The sequence below is a fragment of the Lynx canadensis genome, chromosome D2, assembly GCF_007474595.2.
Source record: "Lynx canadensis isolate LIC74 chromosome D2, mLynCan4.pri.v2, whole genome shotgun sequence".
NCBI lineage: Eukaryota > Metazoa > Chordata > Mammalia > Carnivora > Felidae > Lynx > Lynx canadensis.
In genome coordinates, this window is record NC_044313.2 from 56,617,257 (window position 1) to 56,635,573 (window position 18,317).

Genomic DNA, 18,317 nt, shown 5'->3' on the forward strand with positions numbered 1-18,317 from the left:
CGTGTGAACGGTCACATCCTCTCTCTACACCCACCCGCCGGGCATCGAAAGAGAGTAGTACATTCCTGCTTGCGTTTCCTGCTGCAGGATTTTGCTGTCTGATTGTCTGACTCAGACGGTCAAAGGAGGGCCTTAGGTCACAGGCCGCAGAAGTTGGTGTGGCACACTAGACAACTGGGTGAGTGATTTTATGTAGAACATTTGGGCTGGGGGCTTCTGATGGCACAGGGAGAGCCCTGTCCCTCAAAGCCCACATTCCTGCCGGTGATCACAGACCGAGCCCGGGGTGCAGGTGGCCTGGGTTTTCCCTCCCCCATCCTTCCTGCGTGAGGCCTGCTTCTGTCACCTACATGATCTGTGCCTGGCTTCACAGGACAATTGAGTTGGCAACCCTGAACTTGGTTGAGTTTTGAAACCGTAAAGTGCTTTATGCCTGTATGGGTCTCGGTTAGTGTTCTTTTGCCCCACCCCTACTCCTCAGTCAGCTGCTCTGAGCCCAGCCTTTGTCACCCACCGTCCCTGTGCTCAGGGTGGACCGAGGGCCCAGGGAGCTAGGGGTGGCATCGGGTCCCCCTCAGGAGGAGGAGAGAGCCTGGCCATGTGACCCAGATCATGGGACTGGGGGCCAAGCCGAATCATCCTAGATCTAGACCGATGCTGTCATATTATTTTCTAAGCGACCTCCCCACGGACCATCTGGGCCCAACTCCTGTGAGAGGGAGCCCATCCCTGCAGATGGCCGGGCAGGCGTGCGAGAGCTCCAGGCTGGGATGCAGGGGGACACAGGCGGCCGGAGGTGCGGCTTCAGTGTGCTCTCGGCAATTCCCACAGGAGGAAATGATGAGTACGGGTGGGGGCGCCCAGCTTCAGAAGGAGGACTGTGGGATCCTAGCAGCACCTGCTTCAACCTCTCTTGGCCGGGACGTGCTGGCGCAGATGACCCGGGGTTTCGTCCTGCTGCCCGCTCTGAGAAGCCGCTGGACGGCGCGGAGCGTCCATGGTGGAGGAGGCAGGGGCAGCGATGGGTCACAAGTCGCGTTTCGCAGAAGAGAAAACGGGCTCGGAGAAGTGGAGCTCCCTGACGGAGGCCACGTGGAGAATTCAGTGGGGAGCCAGGACCCAAACTTGGAACTCCGGACTATTCTTATTCATTCCAAATAAGCGCCCCCCCCCACCCCAGAAAAAACGACTCACTGTCCAACTTTCTGCACTTTGGAAGTGACCTCCAACGCCATCTGCTAAGTACATCGTATTTCATACAGTGTCCTCTGTCAGCAGATGTTAGACCCAACGTTTAAGCCTCTTACAGAGCCTGTAAAATCAATACTGGTCTATCAATAGGAAATGGACAAGCCTTTCTATGTCCCATGAGGGCCGACAGCATAAAAATCTTATTCTCCAGGCAAAACCTGCGGCAGGCAGAGGAGAGGCCCCCGTTCTTCCCTCCCTACTCCGGAAACCAGGTCAGGGCAGCACAGAAAGTTCTGGCTCACCCGCGCCCTGCTCTTGAAAAGGGAGGCAGTAACACGCAGTGGCCTGGATCGAAGCCTGGGCCCCTCTCAATTTCTTCATCTGTAAGATGGGGATGACGATGACGGCACCCGCCCTGGCGGGTGACTGGTGTGACATTACAAGAGCTAATCCGTGTGGCATTCTTACAGCAGTGCCTGGGGCCCGGCGAGGGCTCAGCCTACAGCAGCTAAAGCAACAGAGGCCAGGAGGTGGCTCTCGGGGGTTGAGGCGAATGGCCATTCTGACAGCAAGACAGCTCTTCTGGAATGGGGTCTGACATTGGGGTGCCGGGGGGGGGGTGACAGAGGGGTGGGCCTGGTGCCTCTCTGAGCGGCCGGGGGGCCCCCTGAAGAGTCGCGCTTGGAGTAAGCCTTGGGAGCACATGGAGACTCTCGAGGATTTGGCCGCTGTAATGGGATATGTGGGCTCGGGTGGCACATGCATCACGTGTCCCTCTGTATTTTTAGTTGTTAATTGGAGTGAGTTTTCAGCCTCGTGCAGCCAGGTGCCTCGACACGCTGGCCTCTGGGCTCGTGACTCCTGAGTATGGCCAGATGGTGGCTCCAGGCCCTGCCGTCAGGCTTTCAGGGAGCATCTCAGAGCCCTGCCACGTCCAGCATGCCCACGGCCTTGGGGGTAGCTCCTGGCCAGCGTGAGGAAGGCCAGGGGCATCAGCGGCAGCCGCGGGCTGCCTGGCCTGGAATCAAGCGGCAATGCTTCTGCCTGGATCCCTGGCTCTGTGGTCTCTTGTTTTCCGTTCTTGGTCACCTGGTCCTCTCCCAGCCGCCTTGGGTTCACAAGGCAGGAAGAAGGAAGCAGTTGCTCATAGCCATTACACCTGTTGGTCGTGGGCCACATTCCCCCTCCAAATTCCCTCACTCCTCAGACTCAGGTTACAAGCGATCAGGCGCTAAGTGATCCATTTCTAAATATAAAGGGTGTGGGTCCAACTGAGCGAGCCGGGAGGGTGGGGTCTGAAGACCCGGTGGCCGGGCTCCCATTCTGCCACTTGCTGTTTGCGTGACCTTGGGCACAAATTTACTTCTCAGAGCCTCGATTTAATCATAGCACTGAAACAATGCGAGGATCAACGCCGAGTGCTCTGCACACACAATACCCACCGCGCAGTAGGAACTGCTATTATCCTCGTTTTACAAATGAACACCTGAGGCACAGAAAGGTTAAGCAATTTGCCCCAAAGCCCACAGCTAATAAGAGTCTGAGAAGCTGGGTGCTCTGTAAGTTACTGGCTGCTTGACCTTGGGCAACTGACTTACTATCTCCGAACCTTGACTTCCTCATAATAATAATAATAATAATAGTAATAGTAATAAATAGGGATGATCATGCCTAAGTCATAAAACTGTTGAAAGAAGTAAATGAAGTCACATCTGTACAACACACAGGCCCAGTGGTGGCTGTCGCTGGTGACTGTTATGAGGAACAGAGGTGTGTGACAGTTGTGGATCTCCTGGGCTTGGGTGTTGTGTATTTCTACATCCATGACATTCGTGGGTCCGTCTTTGTCTAATCGAATGTAACTGAAGTAGAGTGAGGTTCTGGCTTAGTCCATCGTCCCCGCTGGCCCGTCGGGACCGGGAGACCCTCCAAGCCCCTGGGGAAGCCACTCGTGGTCTCGACAAAGGGAAGGTGTCTACCTGGAAGGTCCGCCTTTTTATGACTGGGGGTGGAGCCAGTCGCACTGAATTGAGGAGAGGCAGCAGCTGAGGAGAAAGATGAGTTGGAAGGCCAGAGGGCAAAGGCCAAAGATCGCAGATGTTCAGAAGGATGCCGAATGTCGCCAGGAAGGCAGGGTGGCCAAGTGGGAGGGGAGGAGAGGAAGAGAGAAGAGTGATTAGTGAGCATGAGGCACAGTGAGGGAAGGTGTGGACGGGGCCCTCTCGCGGCTCATGGGGTGCAGCACCGAGCTTGCCCTTGGATGGCACAGCATCCCCGAAGGGCAGCGGCCCTCGGGGGTTTGGCCAGCAGCACCCCCGGCCCGGGAGAGTGGGCCTCTTCGGCTGGGCCATAGAGGCCTCGTGACACACAGCCCACCATTGCACTGCTGTCCCTTCCTGTCCCTGGGGGTGGATGGGGGCTGTCTGGCCAAGGGTGGAGCACATAGAGGCTCCGGTGGGGAGCCACGGGACTGGCTACATTGGTACTCGAAGCCAAGCTGGTCTGTGGCAACCTCTGGGTCGAACGAGAAGGGCTGGTGTCAGCAAATCTGGGGAGGACGGTCAGGGGCTGTGCCAAGTTGGGCTCCCAGGGGCTGAGCCGGCTGAGGGTGTGGCTGGTGTGGGCGCAGGCTAAGTGCTACTGAGGTCTCCCCCCCCCCCCCGGGGGGCCGGGGGGTTTGGAAAATAAAGGCTGGGCAAAGATGTCTCCAGCATGTTCAACCACTTTTGGGGGGGAGGCAACTCTTCATCACATTATCTGATGTGATTTTCATTTCTGGAAATTCTCGTTGCATTCAGTCTCCCTACCAATCAAAACTGAGCACCCCATGGCTTCAGGAAGTGGTCAGAACCCGTGGGACAGCAAAGATGGCACATAATTGACCTCTCGTTTCTGAAGGCATTTTCACTCACACGAAGCCCCCGGGATGAGTGTTAAGAAGTGGGGGCTCCCTGGGCTGAGAAGGGGAGCCCAGCTGTGGCCCTTCTAGGTCACTGCTGCCTGGAGGGACTGCGGCCGCCCCGAGAGCACAGCCATCTCCCACTGTGGGGTCTGGGGACGTGCAATGTTGGGCTCTGCGTCCAGGGAGCCTCTCAGCAGAGAGGGGCCCTGAGTCCTTCCAGAATCCACAAACCTTCAGGGTAATGATCTGACTGGAGCGCAGAGACGAAAAAGTGCCGCTCGGGTGCTCCTGGTATGGGAGGGGACCAAGGTGGCAGAGACAGGGCGATGGGGGCGTGAGGGCTGAAGTCCACACACACCAGGGGCCCTGCTCCCCACCCCAGGGCACTCCACCCCTCCCCTCCCTACCCCTCCCTTCCCTCCCTCCCTGGGATGCTGCAGGCTGGAACCGGGGCAGGGACCAGCCCAGGTCCCCCATTATCTTGTGGGCCTGGAGGCCTACCACCCCACCATGCCTGCAAACCCCTCGGAGAACCACCAGAGCACTCTCCCTAGATGCCCCCTGCTTTCCTGCCCATGTCCAGATAAACTTCCAGCTGCCTCTCCCTGTCCATCAGCTGAGCCCCCAACCAAATCCACTCTCCTCCCGGCCTGACTTGTGCCCTACACTGCCATCGTCATTGGCTTGCTGCACTCCGTGGCCAAGGTGCTTCTGGAGCCTTCTATTACTGCTCTCTCCCTCTTCTTGTCTTCGGTTGAGGGGCAGAGAGCCCTCCCCCACCTCCACCCCCACACGTTCGCTAAGGAAACACTGCCAAAGCGTCTGCTGCCCTGTTGTCTTTGGTGCTGGGGGATGCTGTCTTTCTTTCGGGTAACATAACAATCCTGTGAGCCCATCGTTTCAAATAAACACAGCTGACCTTCTATTATTGTATCAGGATCAGGCTGGCCGGAACACCAGGGCCCCCACGTCCCTGGAGATCATGCCACTGACGGGCTAGTTCTGTCTGTGCTGCTACCGGCCTGTGCCCCCAGCCCGGACCCGGCCCAGCTGCCCATGTTGTGGACCCCCTCCCAGGCCCAGGATCCCAGGGGTCAGAGTCCGGGTGGCTGACCACTGCTAGTGAGGCCCTTCCAGTGGCCTTCTGGAGCCAGACGGACTCCGAGCCTGACTTGTGCTTGTCTGCAGTCCCTCAGTCCTCTTGCCCCGTGGGGCTGGGCAGCCAGGCAAGCCACACTGTGTGTGTGTGTGTGTGTGTGTGTGTGTGTGTGTGTGTGTGTTTCTGGGCACGATAAGGCCCAGGGCACAGGGATGGGCACCTAAAGATGCTAGCCCTCCCTACTCCTACCACTGGGATCCGAGAGTGGCGTTTTTCTGGTCCCAGCTCACCGGGCCCTCGATGGAGGGCACACGTCCCTGCCCTCCCTGTCCCAAGAATGACCCCCTGCCATCAGTGCACCCATTTGAAGCTTCCTAATGGGCTGCAGCAGGCTTTGGGCTCTGTATTCAGGGGCAGAGCAAGGAAAAGGAAGGAGCTGGGGCGTGGGGGGCGACTGGGAGACCCTCCTAGCTCAGAAATCCCCACCCTGCCCGGAGAGGGCCTCCTCTGTTCCTAAGGAGGCACAGCGGAGATTTTATCCTTGAATCGATGCGGCCAGCTCCCAGTTGTCTCCCACCACTGAGGTTGGGGTCATCTGAAATAATGACTAACCCAAAAGTCCCTCTGATTCAGCCCGGGCGGGCCGCCAGACACACGCACTCAGCCACACACACACGCACACTTGCACAAGCTGCACAGCCTCACGGAGGAGGTGATGTGCGGAGGAGACGCAGGGCCGGACGCCCGGAGTTCCAGACACAAACATGCCGGAAGGCTGGCAGGCCCTCCAGCACAGGGACAAACATACAAAGACACACCCGGGGGGGTGGGGGGGGAGAACATGGGCGCTGGAGACCAGCTCTGCACAAACACACCGCTGACCCCCGGGGCGCCTTCCTGGGGGCCAGCCATCCCCACGGCCACCGCGCGGGCTGCTGAGTGTTCCCCAACCTCTGTAGGTGCTGGGGGCCCAGGGAGGTGAGGGTGAGCAGGGGGCTGTGCCCCAGGGAGGCTCAGTTTTAGGGGTTCACTTACCCGATGTGGGTACTCTCCACACTGACCCTGGGGAAGGGAGAGAAGAGGCTGGCGTTAGGCACTTTTAGGGGGAATCGTGCCCTCAGGGGTCCCCCCCCACATGCTCATGGCCCACCGGCCCTGCTCTGGTCCTGGACCAACTCCCTCCCTCGCCCCTGGCTGGCAGCAGAGAAGAAGCCCCAAGGGCCTGCCTGGCTCTGGCCCCACGGACCCCAGGCAGGATTCCGCTGCCATACCGCCACGTGCCACGACCGCACTCAGGAGTTATGCTCCTTGCCTGGCTGCAGGTATCTTCCAGAAAGGTCGATGCGTCCCCCCAGTGGCCCCTGAGCAGGAGCCCGTGGATGGGAACTCCAGACACCAAGAGGGCTGGGGGCCACGGGGCCCTTGGAGACGCCTTCTCTGAGGTGGGGGTGCCAGGCTCCTGTGCCATTCGCCTGAGGCAAGCCCAGCAGAGCCTCCATCAGAAACGTAAGGAGGTGGAGAATGTGGGCAGCCAGGAAGGGAGCCAAGCCAGTTTGCAAACTGACACCTCAAAATCCTAGAGCTCACGGCGGCGCATCAGGAAGCACTTGGGGGTGGCGGGCGGGCGGGCAGGGGAGTCTGAGAAAGGCCGGGCTCCGGGCCACCCCTCCCGCCGAGGAAACACCTCCCAAAGGCAGCTTCTCTCTTCTCTCTCACACACCGCAGCACCGCCGGGGATGCCCCCGTTCTGCTAACATTTGAAAATAGCCGCTCTGGACTGCTTTCTAACATGGGGGGCGGGGGCGCTGTTTCCTGAGATGAAAGTTCTGGAAAATTTCCATCAGGCTTACCTTTTCTCCTTTTTGTCCTTGAGGTCCCTAGGAAGAGACGGAAACGACAGAGTTAGAAAATGAAGCTGAGGTCACAGGGGCCCGAAGCCTCCCCGCTGGGGGCCCTTAGGGCCAGGTACTAACCGGCTGTCCTCGGGGACCCATCAGGCCCTGCGGGGAGGAAACACACACAGGTCAGTGGGCGCCCAGAGGGTGGGCGGGTTCAGGGATGCGGGCCTGGGTGGGGATCGAGCTAGGACCCAGGGCCCCCAGGTGGGTTTTGGGATGCAGGGGCCTGAAGGCTGGGCTCCATGACCCATGGCTTGGTCTTCCTGTGCCCGAGATGGTGGTGCGGTCTCTACACCAAGCGTAGGCTTCTCGGTCCCTCAGCGGGTGTGACTAGGCGTGCCTTGTCCCCCGCGTGCGGCCACGATGAACAGACGCCATCCCTCAGGCGTTGCGCCATCACCGTCTCACGGGCCGGCTGGGAAGGAGCCGCTTTTACACGCTGGGTGGTATTCTGCCATGTGGGCTGCCCGGCCCCCACGCATGCCATCTCCTCATGGAGCCAAAGAGTAGAGGTGGAAAGCCTCTTAGGAGACACCGGCACATTCTATCTTCCGCCCACCACTGCCTCAGCATGAAACCCACGGAGCCAGAAGGGCTTCTGGGTATGTGTGGGGGGCCGGGCCGCGCTGTGGACACTGGGGGCTTTGGAGAAACGTTGGTGAGAGACAGGAAGCAGGATGTTGGCGACTTAAGCCACGTTCCGGGCCCCTCAGAGGAACGTAAGGGGCCTTGGGCTCCTCCTGGGTGTCTTGTCAAGTTTGCACAGCTGAAAAAGAAGCCTGGGTTCAGGGTGGACCCTTGGTCCTTGAGGAGGACACAAGGTTCAGCTGGTTGTCTCAGGAGCTGGCCAGAGGCTGGTGTTGGAGAGCCCGCACGACCGGCGTGGAGGTTAGAGGGGAGGATGGGCGCGTCAGGCTTTGAGGACCCGCTCTGAGGCAGGCTTTCAGCATGCCGCACCCACGCTGGCCCACAAAGAAGGTGCTTATGTCAGCTCCACCTCCCAGATGAGGTGACGGAGACAAGGTCCTGCGGCTCAGTGAGTGGGGGCACTGGGACAAGAGCCGGGTTTGCTGACGGCAAAGGTCCTGCTGTTTCCACTCTGCCACACTCTTTGAACTGAGCTGGGGCTCAGAAGGCAGGGCTTCTAGACTTGGCTAGAGCCACAGCAGTGCCCCAGGCCCTGGGGCCCTGAGATCGCTTCCAGCCACCATCCTGAGGGCCTGTGAGGATCCACCTGCTGGACCGGTCTCTTTGGGGCTTAAAGAACTCAGGGCCCCCTGGGATGGGTCCACGTGGGGGAGAGGAGCGTCTCTGGCCCCTGACTTGTCGACAGGACCAACCGCCAAACTGGGAAATTCCCAGGAGGTTCATGGGAGGGGACAAGTGGCCTCGGGACAATCCATGTGGCATCCAGCCCACGCGGTTGACCAAGTGTTCGGTATAAGGCCAGCGAAATGTGACGCATCCGGCAGGGAAGCAGACTGCAGGTGGCCGGGCCACTCCCTCTCACGACAGAGACAGGCATATGACGAAGGGGAGGGCCGGGGGCCGAGGAAAGTAACACCAAGGTTGGGGACCGCAGAGACTTGGAGCATCCGGTCCAGATATCCCAGACGGTGGCCCGTGGGACAACAGTGGTCCCGGAGGTATCGTGTTGATGTTTTATTTCAATTAGCTGCTAACAGTTAAGAGCAAGGAGAATACAACACAAACCTGGATTTCAAGTCTCTCTAAATATTTCAAGGTCCAACAACAGATGGCACCGATGAAATCTAGCTGGACAGCGGCTGCCCCTTTAAGACAGGTCGTGGGTGATGTGCTAAAGGCTCTTGTCACACCTCCCCTGTGCCAGGCACTGTTGTGAGCACTGGGTGTGAATGAGCTCCTCCCACCCTGACGGGCGGCCCTGAGCAGTGGGATAAGACGTGAATTCAGAGTCCTGGCTCTCCTTAATGGCACGAGTGGGATCCCTGATCCTGTCTACACCTTACATTAGGTTCTCGGAGCTACTGTGGGGTGGCCGGGGCAGGGGTGATCCCCTTTTGAGGTGGGGACACAGGCTAAGCACATGAGAGTGAGCCCCCCCCCCCCCATATGGGATACCTAGCCGAGGGGAAACCATCTGGGGACGGAGGTGAGCGGGAGACAGACAGATGATAAGCAGGCCAAGATAATTACACTAGACAGTGTTGAATTAGTAGCTCGGGATCCCTGGGCCAAGCCAAACAGAAGCTTAATGGCTCTGTGGTCTGGCCGATTTTGATGGATGACTAAGACCCAGGCAGGGGGTCTATCACACCGATGTGGCTCATGGGAGATGGGACCACCTCACCTTTCCGCCTCCCCCCAAGTTACTTCTGACCCCCAAAGAGACAAGGGAGACTCATGGTGGTTAAGGGGAGGGGGCAGAGGGATGGCAGAGGAAGAGCCCCATAGAAGGGTTCCTTTCCTTCAAGACCGAAGGCCCTGGCAGCAGAAAGGAGGTGTGGTGGACAGGTACGATCTCACCCCATGGGTCTCAATCCTAGCCCTCTTATTTAGAAGCTAGGTGGCCTTAGGCAATACGCTCAACCACTCTGTGCCTCGATCTCCCCTTCTGTAGAGTGGGGATAATAAGCTTTTATGAGGATTACAAAACAGTGCCTAGCTGACCATCATTACCACTTCTGGGTTGCCACGGACTATGTTACGGTAGCATCCAGGCCAGTAGGAAGGGGAAGAAGGTGGCAGGGAGAGGGTTGAGGGAATAAGCACCCCGAACTCCTGGCATCTAAGCCCCTATGCCTCTAGAACAATGGCAGCATGGAAGTGTATTCCTGCCATGGTCTCCATTGCTTCATGCATGTGCACAGCACGCTTGGAACGGGGAGGCGGAGGGGGTGGGGGGGGGACAACAAGAAATGCACCTGAAGGGGAGGTGGCTGTGACGGACAGGAAAGCTGGTTGGGCCCCTGGATTTCAATGCCAGCCCTTCCATCCACAGCCTCCAGGGCCTCACTGTTCTATTTCCAGTCCTGTGGCTATTTTAAGGACTTGCCTCCCTCAGGGCCTTTGCACATGCTGTTCTCCCATGTCCAGGGTGCTCCTTCCCATTCCTTTTTCTCTTAGTTAAACCGTCATCCCTCAGGCCCTGGTTCAAGTCTTTCTCGGAAGGTCTCAATGATCCTCAGCCTGGGTGAGATGTTGCTACACCAAGGCTTCTCAGAGTCACTGGCACTGCCTTTTTGTAGCACCGATTGCCAAGGCAATTTGTTAATGACTCGAGTGATTATTTAAGCGTATGCTCCCCCGCTAGACTGTGAGCTACAGCATGGCAAGCACTGTGTCTTTCTTACTCCTGTCTATATCCCCAGCAGCTGGCGCCGTGCCCAGCATAGTGCAGACACTCGACAAGAATGTGTTAAAGGAAGGTAGGAGGCAGGGAGATAGGGAAGGAGAGAGGAAACTAAGGAGGGAGAGAGGCAATGAAATGTGGAGGGAAGGAATTAGAGAATTGGGTTTGGACCCTCTTTTGGATGCTCCCTGGCTGTGTGACTTGAGGCCAGTTACTTAGGCTATCCGAGCTTCCGTTTCTACAGCTGTCACGGAGCTCCTAGTAGGATCTGGAGCACAGGGTTATAGTGACGATAAATGAGATAACACACGCATCGCGCTTAGCCCTGTGCCCACCACGTAGAAAACCGTCAATTAACGTTAGCTGGGTCTGAGGGAGCTGAGTTTTCAAGGGTCCTGTGCGATGTAGGAGAGGCTGGGGCAAAGGCCAGGTCTCCCTACCCACCCCCGAAGCTATCCACCTCTTCCGGCGGGCAGGGTTCTGGCCTCCCGTGCCCTGGGCGCACCCCAGTTGTGAGTGGAGAGTGTTTTCACGTCTGCGCTTGGAGCAAGACACGCACCAGAGCCGGGCTGGACGGGGAGGCGGGGAGCCTGCACGTTCCGGCCGGTGGCAGGAGGGTTGCTCCCAAAGTAGAGGTGACCACCCTGCAAAGCTGGAACGGATCCCAGCCCCGGGCTGGCCCATCTGCTCTTAATGGCCCAGCGGTTCCGCTGCAAAGTGGCCCCCTCCCCTGGAGTGGGCGGCCCCTGACAAGAAGAGGCCTTTCCCTTCTGGAAGGAGTGGCCTGGGGAAGACTGTAGAGACGGGAAATTCCTTTAAAAGGCTCTGTAGAAGGTGGAAGGGACCCGGAAGCAGGTGGGGGTAACAGTCTGCTTCTCCGAGTCTGCTCTGTGCCCAACGGGGGCAGGAGCGCCCAGACTCCAGAGCCGGTTGCAGAGAAAGTGCCAGATGGGCTCCCCGCCCGTGTGAGTGAATGCAAACTGAGCCCCGAGGCCGAGACCAGTGGCAGCTGGGGAGTTTGGGAGCACCAGCCTCTGCCCCCGTGGAACACTGGCGACCTCAGACTCTCTCTGGACCTCCCTTTCCTCATTTATCAGGTGGAGAAGCCCCCTGCCCAGCTCTCCCTGCTGCGTTGATGTCAGGACCTAGGGGATGCGTTGTGTACAGCTGGGGAGCCACCTGCCTGTCCCTGTGGGCCCCCTCTGCCGGGCGGTGCTTGGCTGGGGCCCATGAGGCCTGGGCTGACCCCCCACCCCTCAAGGGAAGGCAGGAAAGCTGGGGGTCTTACCATCTCTCCTTTGGGTCCGGGGTGGCCCTGGAAGGAGAAGAGTGTGAGTGCCAGGTACACGGCACCCCAGAAGCCCCCGGCCTGCCCGCGGGGCTGCTCCCTCCGTCACCCACTGCTCATTTTGCACGTCCTTCCTCCTCACCTGTGTTCTCGCTCCCTTGAGCTGGCACCTCATCCTGGACCCACTGGCTCAGACATGGCCATTTGCCTGCCGCCTTTGCTGGGTCTTTACTTAGCAGTGGCCAGCCCCTCAAGAGCCCTGCCCCAGGCACATAGCCGGGGAAGCTTTGGGGGACGCCAGTTCTGGGAGAGGAGACAGATGGCCACTAACCCTTCGCTGTACTCAGCTCTGGCCTGCGGTGGGGGACTGACCAGGTGGGCGGCCAGGCCCTCATGTGGAGGATGCCAGCCGCTCGGGGGCGAGGGAGTGCGTGGGGCACTCGCTGCCTTCCCTTGTCGTCTCTGAGGGCATCAAAGGTGCCGAGCTGTCCTCCAGCTCACTCTTTCCCAGGAGTGGGAAGGGGTCTCTTTCCCCCCCACAAACATTTGGGTCTCGGGCCCATGTTGAAAGGATTGAAATGGACAGAGAGAGGAGCCGTGGACGGGGGTACGGAAACTTGGGTGTGTGGGGGGCTCAACTGGGATGGGAGACCCGAGGAGAAGGGGAGGGGCCTTGGGGAGCAGGTGCCCAGGCTCCATTTAGAGTCAGTGCCTTGAGCTCTCCACCCCTCTTCTCTCCCTGCCACCTCCTTGCCTCACTCCCTACCGCAGCCCCTTCCAAGGGCACCCCAGAATCACCAAATTTTAGGAGTGGCTCTTGTTCTGGATCTGAGAGCTCAGCTCGGTGGCTGTGCATGGGCTTCTGCCCAGGGGAGGCCCGCTGGGGCCAGGGGCACTTCATTCTAATGGCCCCTCCCCGCCTCCCATTGGCAACAATTTCCCGCCCCAGGAACTTTCATTCTATCTGGAGCTCCTCCCACGGAGTTAGGGTCTTGCAGAAGGACTAAGGACCCCGAGAGGGTGCACTCACCGGTTTTCCATCTAGCCCGATGGGACCCTGAAAGAGGAAAGAGGCCAAACGTGAGGATAGCATCACAAGTCTTCTGCCAAAGAGGCAGCTCGGGGCAGCGGTTAAGGGCACAGGTTTTGGACTCCAAGTTAGAGCTCAAGAGTAGGCTCGACGACTTACTGGTTTGGTGACCATGGGTAAGCTGAAGCCTCAGTTTCTTATCCTAAAATGGGGATGAGACTAACAGAGTCTTCCACGAGGGGTCTTTGTGAGGAGTGAATGAAATGCCCCCTGTCCACTGCATGAGGGACAACCTGATGGGTGACAGTCACCATTGCGATCACAGACCTCCTCTTTGCTCCGAGTGGAAAGTGAAATGTATGTTCCTAGACCGCCTGGGGCTGGCCAGCACCGGGGCCTGGGGAAAAGGAGAGCCAGCTCTCTCTTAGAGCCTACGGTAGACCCCTCGAGGTTGCTTCCCTGAGGCGCATCGTCTGTTCCACATTCCAGTGTCCTGCTGGGGCTCACCCAGCCTGTGACTTCACTCGCCTGTCCCTGTCCTGCCGTGTCTTCCTCTCCCTGCGATTTTCCCTGCACTCGGGGCCAAGTGCTAAGCTGCTCTCCTCGGCTGCTCTCCGTGAGAGGCTGCAGGAGAGGGTCCTTACTGACCAGGGTTGGAAGGTCAAGAGCAGCTTGAGGGCTGGCCCCACATGAAGTTGAACCCAGCCAGGCCCAAGGGTCACCGGGGACACAGCCAATCTCAGCCCTCCCTACTTACCGGAAATCCAGGAAAACCTCGAGTGCCCGGCTGACCCTGGAAAGAGCAGGAGAGGAGAGAAGATGGGAGCTAAACCAAGTCCCCTGGTTCACTTTCGCTCCCAGGGGGTCTGTGGTTTCCCTCCCACTGCTCTGGGGTCATCTGTGGGAGATGGACAAGGATGGAAATGAACACCAGAGAAGCCTCCTTCAGGGACAGGGGAGGGGGGGCAGCAGGGAAAAGGAGATGCCAGCACCCCTCGGGGTTTCCCAACGTGGGGCTTCACTGCCTCCATGCTCTGGAACCCCGACATGGGAACAGGTGGCTGGAGAGCAAGGATGGCGGGGACCAGCCTGCAGCACCCCAAACTCCTGCTCTGTGATCTCCTGCGTCCTTTTTATTGACACAGTCATCACCAGTGGCCCCTTATGTGAGGTTGGTTTGGATATCAGCAGATATCAGAACCTAACCTTAGGAATGTGTATTTCCTGACCCACATGGGTCAGATTGCTGGCTTTTTTTATCTACCCTGGCCGGCAGGGCTCCCTGGTTGGGTAACCTCTGGGTCCCCCAATCTTTGTGCCCATTCACGCCCACTTTCCTGGAGGTGTTGGTGTTTGGGCTGGAGACTAGAACTGGCTGGTCACAGCCCGGTGGCTTCTGGCCAAGGCTCAGGACAGCGTGAGGCCACGTGGACCCAGGGGCTGAGGAGGGTCAAGGCTGGCGGTCTCTTCTCCTCACGTATCGTTCACAGCCGACCTCAGTCTCACCACCGGCCCCACTTTCCCTACTCTTTGCTCAGGCACACGCTCACCTGCTTTCCCTGGACACACCGCACCTTTCACACGGTTAGCCCTCAGCCTGGCATCCCCCTTTGACTGAGATGGCTACAATGTCCTCTCAAGCTCGGGCTTTTGAGCCTGGCAGACTGAGTTCTAGTCCTGCCTCCACCCCGCGGTGGCTGTGTGACGAACCTCCTTGGACTTCCCTTTCCTCATTTGGGGGTGGGGATCGCCGGATAACCTCACAGGGTCATTGAACTACATTCGATGACACTGGGAAAGCCCGCTGAAATGGCAGCTGTTTGTTGGACTGAATGGAACCTAGGAGCACCAGAATGAAGCAAGGTTGCTTTGACCCGGTACGCCTTCGGGTCAATGGAGGATGGTCCCTGCCGAGGGGCGGTTTCAAAATCAGACCCCATTCGGAGGCAGATTTCTCTGCATCCATCTGCCGTGAACCTGGAATATTCCAGGTTCCTGGAATTCTCCAGGCTGCTTGGAGAATTAATCTATGCATAAATTTATAATCCATAATTATAATATGATCCCAATCCCAGTGAACTGGGTTGTTGCTGGAGGCTGCTTCCTCGAAGCCACGGACAGCAGTGCCCGGAGGCCTCTGCTCAGGGGACACAGCTGAGTGGGATGGGGACCCTGCCATCAGGGTGGGAGCACCAGTCAAGTCGGGAGGGAGCCGCAGCATACGACAGGGTGGGACAGGCTTGTGGCAGGCAGCCAAAGGGCCGGAGCGAGGAGATGCCACTCATACATCAGAGGGACCTGGGCTTCTCTCCTCTCAAGGATAAGTGATGCTAAGAATAGGCCTGAGGAGAAAACCCGGAAACTGTGTGGTGTGGCCTCTGGAACCTCCCAGCGTAAACTTTCAACTACTCTGAATGCTGAGAGGCCTGAGGACAAAGGTCAGGAGGAGAAGATTCCAAGAAACATCTTCAAGTCCCACTGGGGATAATGTTTACATGGTAGGGATAATCACATGGTTTGCTAATTGCAGAGCCGGTCCCGGGAGCAGGATGCCTCCCCCACCCCGACGCAGAGCCAAATCTGGGGCTCACCAAGGCTTTTTCAAGGATCTTGGGAAGCATGTTGTCACTGACCAAATGGAAACTGGGACTCTACTTCCTGGAGATGCTGGGCTGGCTAAGGCGCTCAGGGAGGCCTGGAACTGGGTTTTAATTTACGTCTCTTCAGTTTCAGGCTGGAGTCGGACGTCTCTTCCAGTGTTTAATGGCCGGTCATTTACTTGTGAACTGCCTGTCTGTATTCCTTACCAGCAAGCTCCCCTAGCTGGTTTGTTTCCCATTGACCTGAGTACAGCTCTTTGTCAAGGACAGTAACTCTCTGAGAGTCATGTGTGCTACAGATATTCCTTCCAACTTGGCATTTGTCTTTTTTACGCTGTGTTTCCTGCCAGATGGAAGTTTTACGTGTGTGTTGACAAACTTATCAATCTTTTCCTATGGCTTCTGGGGTTTCGTGTCATGTGTCCAAGGGCTTTCCTCAGTGCGGATGTAATAAATGTTTGCTCACGCTTTGTCCTTGTATTTTATGGTTTCATGTTTTATATCTAAGTATTTTATCCATTTGGTATTTATTCTGATCTAACAAGTGAGGTGGACATATGCAGCTCTTTTTTTTTTTTTTTTTTTGGCTTTACCTTGTGGTGAATGGCTTGTCAGCTTGTCCCCGTAAAGCTTGTCAGCTTTACTTTGTGGTGAATGGCTTATCCCCGCCTCATCTCCTGGACCATCTACTTTTCTCTTCCCATTGTGAAATGAAACCTTTACCACGGACTAAATTCCCAGATGCGTTTAGCTTTATTTCTGGCCTCCCCATTCTGTTCTATTTAACTGCTCTGTTTTTACAATACATTTGATACGTAGTAAAACAGCCAGTCCCTTCCACCCCTATCTCCTGCACTCAACTTTTTCAGTATTTTCTTGACATCCTTATGAGAGCTTATTTTTTGTTGTTGTTGTTGTTGAAAGCTTATTTTTTTATGAATGTTATTCTGTTGGACTCCCAACCCCATTAAGAGTTCACTGGGATTGGGATCATATTATAATTATAGATTATAAATTTATCCATAGATTAATTATGGATTAACACTATGTCCTTCCATATAAGAACAAGGGAAATACGTTTTATTTGCATTGTTCTCCAACATCTCTTCCCTTAATTCAGGGCCGGGGTAGAGAAGGAGCCAGGAGGATCCCGCTTTTTGGAAGTGGACCCCTGCTACCTGCAATTCATGCGGGGTAGACATACATAGACAGACAGAGGTTCTCTCTCCCTTCCCTTCTGTCTGACCCCTGAAAATGGATCAGTCCTGTATCCGCCCAGAGCCAGTCTCCCCCTCCAAGCATGTGCTGACTATCTTTCAAACAAGATCCTGCGTGGTCAATGTTTAATCGCTGGCTGAGGTGACAGAGAGTGGGAGAGGAGAGTCCTGCTTGGCTCAGTATTTGCCAATCTCTGTGGTGTAAATATACCTCCCACCACAGCTGATTTTAAGCTACCAACATGATGCCACTGAACATAGGGATCGGAGGGGGGTACATGACCTGCTCTTGTGAGCCAGTCGATGAGGCAGGCAAACATCTCCCCTTGGACGTTACAAGGACATCTCAAATTCATCCTGTTCCAATTAGACCCCTCTTCCCCAGCAGAATGTGCTCCCCTCTCTGAAGAAAGGCACCATCATCCACTTGGTGACTCGGGCGGGGGGGGGGGAAGGGTCAGGGGAGCTTTTCAAACCACAAATCTGATCAAGTTCATCCTCCGCTGAACGCAAACCAAGGGCTCTCCACTGCCCTCAGGACAAAGTCCTGACTCCCGAACACCCTATCCAGGTCCTTCACAACTGGGGTCCCGCTCCCCTTGCTAGCCTGACCCCTGCTTTGCTATGCAAAAAACTTTCCTGCTATCCCTCACCCGGTGGTTTATAAGAACCTCTCTTGCCTCAGCAGCTCCTCCCCAGCCTCATTACCTGGGAACCTCTGCTCAACTTTGATCACAGTTTGATCATCCCTGCTTCTCGGTCTGCCCCCACCCCAAGGCAGGTGCCCCCTGCTGTATTATAATCACCATGGGGTTGCTGGTCTCTCTGCCAAGGGGCGAACAGGCTGTGGTCAGACTGTCATTGTCTATCCAGCACCTAGCCCACAGTCAGTGCCTAACAACTTTTAATGGAATGAATAAACAAAGAAACACAATAGGTGTGTCGACCCAGCTTGGTGGGTCTCCTTGCGCCTGAGGGCTGGGCGTTCAAACGGCTCCTCCTGGACCCTGAAGGAAAGCTGGGGGGCTCGGGGAGGAGAGAGCTCCCCTTGAGATGGGGTGTGTTTCCTAGCCTGGCAGATGACCTGACCAGGGTCTGCCGGGCCAGCCAATGTCCCGGCCTCCCCCTCAGTTTAATGGGGCGGCCACTCCAGCATCTTGCCTCACTGGAATGTGAACCATCCCTTTCCCAAGTGTCTGGATGGTTCCCCCTTTGCTCGGACTATTTAGGAAGAGATCAAAAGAAGAGGCAGGTGGTCCCTGAGAGAGTGGCAAGGCTGGTTCTTGTTAGGAGCATTTACTCTGAGCCCTTTCTGACTGTGCGGAAAGCCACATGTGCCCCATCATCCTTGGCCACAGAGGGTTTGCCCGCCTAACCTCTACCCCTGAATGATAAACATCCCCTTTGTCTTCCCCTGTCCCCTGCTCTCACCAGACCTGGGTGGCTTCCGGGTGGCGCTGAGGTGGTTTCCCCGGTCTCTAGTGAGGGCCCATCAGGGGAGACCACCGTCATCTGGGTGATGGTCACCCCCACAGACCAAAGTAGAAGGAGGCCGGGCTTGGTCAAGCCTCCAGGTACCATAAAACCTCTCCCACCACCAGCGCTGCACCCACAGGGAGAACTTGTTCTTCTCCTTAAGGAAAATCTCCCTTTTAAACATTTTAAAATTTCCCTGGCCCAGGCCACGCTCTAGCACTGACCAGCCGAGGGACGTCAGGTGGGTTATGAAACCCTCAGTTTCCTTCTCTGTGAAACGGG

The 18,317-nt window shown here is 57.0% G+C and overlaps 1 protein-coding gene across 1 annotated transcript in view; it reads right to left on the reverse strand.

Moving 5' to 3' along the window:
* The window catches only part of COL13A1 (collagen type XIII alpha 1 chain), a 147,210-nt gene that overhangs the window by 52,663 nt on the left and 76,230 nt on the right, over window positions 1–18,317 (reverse strand). The window contains exons 8-15 of the mRNA XM_030335305.1: window positions 13,500–13,535; window positions 12,743–12,769; window positions 11,713–11,739; window positions 7,166–7,192; window positions 7,043–7,069; window positions 6,228–6,254; window positions 4,325–4,381; window positions 3,171–3,236 (exon numbers count right to left, since the gene is read on the reverse strand). Coding sequence (XP_030191165.1) covers window positions 3,171–3,236; window positions 4,325–4,381; window positions 6,228–6,254; window positions 7,043–7,069; window positions 7,166–7,192; window positions 11,713–11,739; window positions 12,743–12,769; window positions 13,500–13,535 — 294 coding nt within the window. The remainder of the gene's footprint in view (window positions 1–3,170; window positions 3,237–4,324; window positions 4,382–6,227; window positions 6,255–7,042; window positions 7,070–7,165; window positions 7,193–11,712; window positions 11,740–12,742; window positions 12,770–13,499; window positions 13,536–18,317) is intronic.